General features: G+C 54.3%; 1 protein-coding gene across 4 annotated transcripts in view; it reads right to left on the reverse strand.

Moving 5' to 3' along the window:
- Positions 1-7,289, reverse strand: part of MGRN1 (mahogunin ring finger 1) — a 48,593-nt gene that overhangs the window by 10,446 nt on the left and 30,858 nt on the right. For 2 of the 4 annotated variants that reach the window (XM_015591166.2, XM_006913858.3), the window contains exons 9-12: positions 6,468-6,536; positions 4,892-5,051; positions 2,935-3,044; positions 501-566 (exon numbers count right to left, since the gene is read on the reverse strand). In XM_015591166.2, coding sequence (XP_015446652.1) covers positions 501-566; positions 2,935-3,044; positions 4,892-5,051; positions 6,468-6,536 — 405 coding nt within the window. The remainder of the gene's footprint in view (positions 1-500; positions 567-2,934; positions 3,045-4,891; positions 5,052-6,467; positions 6,537-7,289) is intronic. The other 2 variants (XM_006913859.3, XM_015591168.2) reach the window with 1 other exon arrangement.

Genomic DNA, 7,289 nt, shown 5'->3' on the forward strand with positions numbered 1-7,289 from the left:
CTGGCCCCCAGCCTGCTTCCTGAGATGCAGGGAAAATGCAAGAAAACCAAGTCCTTGGCCCAGAGAACTAAAACCCAAGGGGTGAAGGGCAGGGGATGCGGGATGACAAGCAAGCGCCAGGAATGCTATTTGCAAAATTTAGCAGCCACATTAGTTCCACCTCCAACATCGTTCCACTGCCAGCAAGAAAAAAAAGGGAAACAAGGGCAATGGGGACCACGGGCGGAAGCAGAGCTGGCGGGAAGGGGTGGCCTGAGGCCGGTATGTCGCCGGGCAGCGAGGACCCACGAGACTGGTTTTTTTGCCAACAGACCTTGAGCTTTGCTTGTTCCACAAAACTCCCTTCCTGGGCAGGGACGCCGGGACTGGGGAGAGTGGATTTGACAGATTAAATTAACCAAACACGTCAGCCGGGGGTGAAAATGACTTCCTGTACTTGTCATTGGCTTAATAATCAGGGTGAGGGGCAGAGATGTGGCCACAGGGCCAAACACACTTACAGTTTCCCTTTTAGGTTTCTTGCTGGCCAGTGAGGCGGGGTGCGACTTTGATTTTTTAAAGGGACACTGTCAAGATAAAAATCATACATTTTACAACTAGCACCCCCCCGTATGGCCCTGGAGCTGGGTGGGGTCTGTCTCATCTGCTGGCTTCCACAAGCGCCACTGACCCAGTGCTCTGCAAACTTTACATGCAAGTGAATTGCGGGGGCCCTGCAAACGCAGGTCTGGGCTGGGCCTGCACATCCATGAAGCTCCAGGAGCCGTGCTGCAGTTAGAGCCTGATCCCATCCCTAATGCCCGCCCACGGTCTGGGTCTCCCTGAGCAGCAAGTCCAGGGTAGGGAGGTGTGACAGTGGCCGGCTGCTCCTCACAAGTGGGCCTGGCTGGGCATGGAGAAGGGACTCCCAGGCCCCAGGTGCCTCCATGAGGCTTGGCCCGGCCTCATAAACTTATCACCTATATCTAAGTCCTAACAGAGGCTAGGGAGAAAAATCAGCCCCAAATCACCCACTCTGCGATGATCTTAATGGACTCCATGAAGAAAATGCCTAATTCGGGCTCTCTGTGGTACTATGTGGAAATGGCCTGTACAGGAGATGCAGCAGAGAAGAAGAACCCATTTATTTGGAGATCTTAACCTCCAGAGAAGAAGGTGCTGGGTCACCACCTGAGCCCCAGCCCACCTGCACCATGGACAGCACCATGGCTCTCAGGATAAAGGGGAACAAACACAGGAGGATCCAGCCTGACCCTCAGACACTGGGGCAAAAACCGGGAGGACAACACACAAACGACAATAAAACCCCACCACCTGAGCAGCTGCTCCTCTGCGAAATAGCCAGAGTCCTCTCTTCCCAGGGGCAAAACATGCCTAAGTGCTATTCCTCTTTCCCCCAAAAATACGTTGTTGGAGAAAAAGTGCAGCATCGTAATCGAGTCCAACGTTACAGTGGAGGGCTTAGTTTCCGAGTCCTTGGCCCTGTGCTGACAGGGTCCACAGGTAAAACAGTGTGGCTACCCCCAGAGAAAGAGGGGCGACGGGGACCTGTCCCCAGGGGCAGCCTTGCCTCTGTGCCAGCTGCAAGACCACACCTTCAGACTTTGAAAGAGAAGCCAGAAATCTGAGTTTTCAGGGAAATTTCCAGACTTTTAAATATTGGCCCAATTTTCAGAAACACTGTGTGGGTCAAACACATCACACCCACAAGCCCAGTGCAGGAGCCCACCCTGGAGGGTGCCAATCAGAGGGTTTGGGTCCTTTTCTCAGTGATTCTCTAAGAATCGCTGAGTCCAAACAACCTCAGTCGAGAGCCAAGAAACAGACTCGCAGCAGACAACACTCGCAGCCTCCTGGGATCTGGGAACTCGGGACCCGGGCCTGTCCCAACCTGCTCCCTGGTCCTTCCTCCCCCATCTGCCCTCTTTTCTGCCCTATCCCTGTCTCTGTCACTCTTCATGTCTCTTTCCATCTTTCTCCCTGTCTGTCCATCTCCAAGTAGCTCCCTTTCACTCTCTTCCCTGCTGTGTCTCTTTTCTGTCTCTGTATCACTCTGTCCCTTTGTCTGTCTCTCCCCCTTTCTCTCTATATCTCTCCTCTTCTCTCTGCATTTCCATGTCTTCACATGTCTCTGCCCATATATCTCTCTGTTTTTCTGTGTGGTATCTCTCCCCTTCTCTCTGCATTTCCATGTCTCCACATGTCTCTGCCCATCTGGGTCGGCACCTGTCTCTGCCCATATATCTCTCTGTTTTTCTGTGTGTCTCTCTCTCTTCATGTCTCTGCCCATCTCTCTCGAGAGGTCCCCAAAGCCAGAGTCTGACTCCCCTCGTCTGCCTGCAGCAAGGTCCACCTCACAGTTTCTCAGGGAGCAAGGGCGGTGGCCAGTTGCTGAGGTGCCCTCCTATGCGCCCAGGCTGGGGAAGGGTGGGCAGGGAACGCACGGAGGGCATCTAAGAGCCACTCTTTGAAGGCCACCTCACTTCCCAAGACCCACAGAGTACCCCAGCTGTCTCACCTGTTAGAGCAACGGTGACAGACACCATGGCTCAAGCTCAGTGAAGGGGCACCTGCCATTGCCAGCAATCCTTGCAACTGGAGCTCACCGGCCCAGCCTGTATCACCCCACTCGGCCTCACAGCCACCTGTGGGGCCACGCTGGGCAGATGAGGACAGAGGACCACAGAGCCAGCAGGTGAAGGTGCTATCTAGACAGTCTGGGTCCTGCCTGGGTACTGACTGCCCCAAGGGTGCCCAGGTGGTCTCCTTCTGGCCTGCCTGATCAACCCAGTCCAACCGGGAGCCAGACACAAAGGCAGGCCCTGGAAGCATCTGGACACCTGTCAGGCCCTGGAGAGTGGGCAGGGGCTTCCTCCAGACCCCCTCTTCTCTCCGCCACAACACCCTCCAATGCAGGGAGAAAGAGGCACTTACAGAGTGCTCATCGTGGTCCATACTCTGGGCCAGAACAGGGCTAAAGGAGACAGGGGACAGGGCGCCTGGCTTCTTCCTCACTGCCCGGATCTGCAGAAGGGCCCGGAAAGCTGTGGCAGAAAGGAAGGAAAGCAAGGGCTGGTGTCAGGCAAGGGCTGGTTCCAGCACCACCAAGACCCTCCAAACTCCAGGGACCACCCGCCCACGCCACAACAGTCCTGGGACAAGCCAAGTTTCCAAATCAGGTGAACAGAGTCACAACGAAATATCCCCAACAGGAAAAGAGGCCAGGATGGCCTGTCTCCGCTCGGACAGAGTTTTCAGGGGCAGCAAGCATGGCGTAGCCGGCCTCTCACCCGCTACACTCTGTACTGTACATTAGACAGTGAACGTGGCTGCGAGTTACAAATGCCAACCAGCTGGAAGCACACGGTGCTTCCTGGACACCACAGGTCTCTTCCTGGAAGCTATACCAAGGAAGAAGCAACCAACGGGCAGGAGGCCGGCGTGTGTACACGGACATTCACGACAGCACAATGTTTATCTACACTGGGGAAAACTAGAAACAGCACAGGGAGCTGGGAAAATAAGCTGGGACACAGGCTACCGGTCACCCTGTAGTGTCAGTTCCACTCACAAAAGGATAACATTCGTGAGACGCAGTTAAATAAAAAGTGCAGGGCACACACGTAAGAGTCACAAACGTTATCAGCTGCACCCTCTCAAAAGATGAGCAACGACTGAGTCCCCAGGGTTGACAGCAGTCACCTCTGGCTCAGGCCTCAGGCCCTGGCCCATCTTGCCAGCCCAAGTGTTACAAACACCAGCCCTGGGGCCGCTGCTGCACCGAGAATGCCCAGGAGGCTGGAGCGAGCCGGGGAGGCTGCAATTCAGCACCAGCTCAGGATCCTGCCACCACCCCGGCCCCCCTGCCCCTACTCCCTACTCCCTGCCTCTCTGCTCCCAGCCTGTCCCCCAGACAGGAGAGGCCACTGCCCTCCATGCTGTACTGACTGAGCTGGGCAGAGCCCCGCTGCCCATCTCTCTGGGCCCAGTGCACAGCCTCCAAGTCCCGTCAAGGCTGGGGCTTCCTTCCAGGCACTGGACCTCTCAGACCACATGGCCACGTGGCCTCGTCCTCCACTTCCGCATGGCCAACCTGCCCTACGGTCCTTGTGCAGGCACACCCCTGGTGCAGCCAGTTCCGGTCAGCGGGGGCAAGAGTGTGGGCTCTGGGCCGGACCCTAGTTTAAATCCTACCTCTGCCCCTTGTTAGCCACAACCTCGGGCAGGTTCTTTCTGAGTCCGAAGATAGTGACAGGGCAAGCATGACACCAGGTGTCCTGGCTCAGAGCTCAGGAGTGGAGCCTCAGTAGCTGAGGAGTAAAACTGCAGAAAAGCCGTATTCTAAAAAGCCACCACTTACCTACTAAATGAAAATGTCCCACAGACCCTCCAGGCAGGTGCTCTCCCACCCACTTAATGTTCATGTTGACCCAGTGGGACCTGTATCCCAAGAACGTTTAGATTCTTTCTATTGGAAAACAAGTATTTTATTCAGAATTATACCCAACATGATGGCTTTTGACTAAAAAAAAAATATCTGGAGTGCTCCAGGAAACCAGATTTAATTCCTTGAATAGCACCCTCCCCATTTCACTCTAATTTTCTATTATTTCCCACATAACCTTTAAAATAAGGATTTAATTCACTGATCAATTTCTGTCCAGTTCCAATTTCACTGTAAACACCTGCCCTGGCCATCTGTTCTGGAAGTCTAACTTTCTGGAGGCAGATTTGGGGGGATCTGATTCATCCATATGCCCATGTAGTTGCTGTGGGTAGTAACTACCTAAGTTAACCACCAAGTTCCAATTTGCCGTACACCCAGTGGGAGGCTGACGGCCTCTGTCATTCTCAGCCCCCCGGCTGCCCTGGTGCGGCAGTCCCCACTCACGCAGCCGGCAGATGGGGCAGTTGCTGGCCTGGTAGCGCAGCGTGTCAGCGCAGGAGTTGCACAGGCACAGGTGGCGGCAAGGCAGGATCAGCGTGTCCCGCAGGTCCGACAGGCACACCACGCACTCGTTGCTGTTGTCACTGTTCTCCTCGTCTGAGGGCTGCAGGGACATCGAGGACCCAAGGGTCAGCGGCCTCCCGAGAGCTAGGGACTGGGGGCCAGCTAAGGGGCAGGAAGGGGGCGTTCCTGTCCCTGGCCACCTCATTGGCCATACCCCACTTCCTCAGGGGGATGCTGTGGCAAAAGGAAGCCCAAGAGGGCAGAGGAAGGTCACCAAGGAGACGTGGCCCAGAGTCTCACTTGCTGGGCCAGGCTCAGAGGCAGCCCGTGCCCACCCCACAGCAAAGAGGAGACTCTGTGGCCCCACCCCCACTCCCCAACTCAAGGAATTCAGGTGTCTTTCTATTCCTCAGAATCAAAGACAAAATGTGGAAAAGATGCCACATTATGGAACATGTCTTCCAGAAAGTACCCATTTATTTGGTTAAAACAAAAAACAAAATCAAATCAGACAAGTCTAACTTGCTTGAAATATTTTCATCCAGTAATGGCAATTTCTGGAATACAAAAATAGTATCTGGATCAAGAGACAGCAACATTCTAAAACAGGGATCAGCAAGCTACAGTCTGCTGCCTATTTCTGTAAATAAAGTTTTATTGAAACATGGCCTTGCCCACTTGCTTCCATAATGCCTGCAGCTGCTTCTATGCTACAATGGCAGTGTCGAATAGATGTGGCAGACACCCTCAGAGCCAGTAAAGTCAAAAATATTCACTATCTGACGCTTTACAGAAAGTCTGCCAGCCTGTGTAAAACACACAAACTGGGCAGACTGCTCCTCTGAGGCTCGGGGCCTGGCCAAACGGCCCTGTCCTCCTGCTTCTGGCTTGTTCCAGCTGGTGTGAAACTTCTGGAGATTTAAAAAGCAGCAGCAGTTTCATCTGTGCCAGTGTGCCTTTAAAAACATTGACGAAGGCACAGTTCTCTGCTACCCTTCCCTGGCTGTGCCAGATCCAGCTGTCGGACACCCTGCTTCTGTCACAGTCATAGGAAGGCGCATCCCTCCCTGCGCATAACCGCAGAGGCTTGATCTGGGGAGGAGAAAGCCAGCAGGAGGCAGTGAACTGCTGATTGTGAGAATAGAAAGGCCAAGGCAATATTGGGTAAGCCCGATCAGGGAAGAGGGGACCCCGCGGGCCCAGGCTGCCCTGGCTGACGTGATGGCCAGCAGCCCAGTGATGGTAACAAGTCAGTGAATTTGCTGGAAAAAGAACAAAATGTCCTGTAGACTCTGTTAACTCTTAAAAATTCCATAAAAAATGATGGAGTCTGGGGCCCCCAGGAGAAAGTGTGGAAGGGAACTGGCTTATCGACCAAACTACCTGCGGGGCTCTGGCCATGGCTGGGGGACCCCAGGCAAACCACTCCCATGAGCCTGCTTCCATTCACGTGGCAAGGAAGCTGGGGAGTGAGGCTGGCCTGGAGGCCCAGTGCATGCTCACCACCAGCACATACCTTTGTCTCCTGGTTGTTCTTGTTCTCGATACCATAGATCTCCTGCAGCAGGTAGCTGACCCGGTCCACCTGGAGAGCAGAAAGGCATCTGGGCACTTGCCGGTTCCACTCAAGGGCTCCTCTGCATCCACCTGGCCTAATACCGCCTCCCAGATGCCAGGCTCGGGTCCCGGGATCAGATACAGTTGGGAATTCTGTCCAGTCCCACCCCTGGGGAGTGGATCCAACGCCAGGAGAGGGATAGGGAGAACCTGCTACCTGCTTAGCCCAGGAGGGCAGCAGGATGGGGGGCCCAGTGGTTCTGCCCACCACAGAGGACCTGGAGCCACACCCTACATGGGCCCAGCAATCACACCCTTTGTCCATCTTACCATCCCTAATCTGGAGAAAAGATCATTTTGAACTCACCTGTCACCAGCCCCAAAGTGTGACCAGGGTCAGGCCTCATGTTAGCCACATTCAAAAGTGGTCTAAACTGCTGTTTCCCACAGTTCCAAGGGCCATAAACACCCCTCCTGAGAGCCACAGTCCTGCTGGTCAGCTCTCCCAGGACAAGTGCTCTGACCATCACTGGAGTCTCTGGCTGTCCTGCCACCTTCAGGGGCTGGATCTGCCAGTTCTCCCTACTCCCTGGTTTAAAAAACTAACCGACATCACTCCCGGGTTGTGGCTTATGCACTTGAGCGGCTACATACAAGGATAATCTTAACCCTGGCTTTAGAAACAGATCCCACTATGGTCATCGTTGAAATCAGTCTCAATATCAAAATCCAACGTGGTGCAGCTCAGGGGACCCCATCCTCTAAATTCTCAGTGTCGGAG

The sequence above is a fragment of the Pteropus alecto genome, unplaced genomic scaffold, assembly GCF_000325575.1.
Source record: "Pteropus alecto unplaced genomic scaffold, ASM32557v1 scaffold44, whole genome shotgun sequence".
NCBI lineage: Eukaryota > Metazoa > Chordata > Mammalia > Chiroptera > Pteropodidae > Pteropus > Pteropus alecto.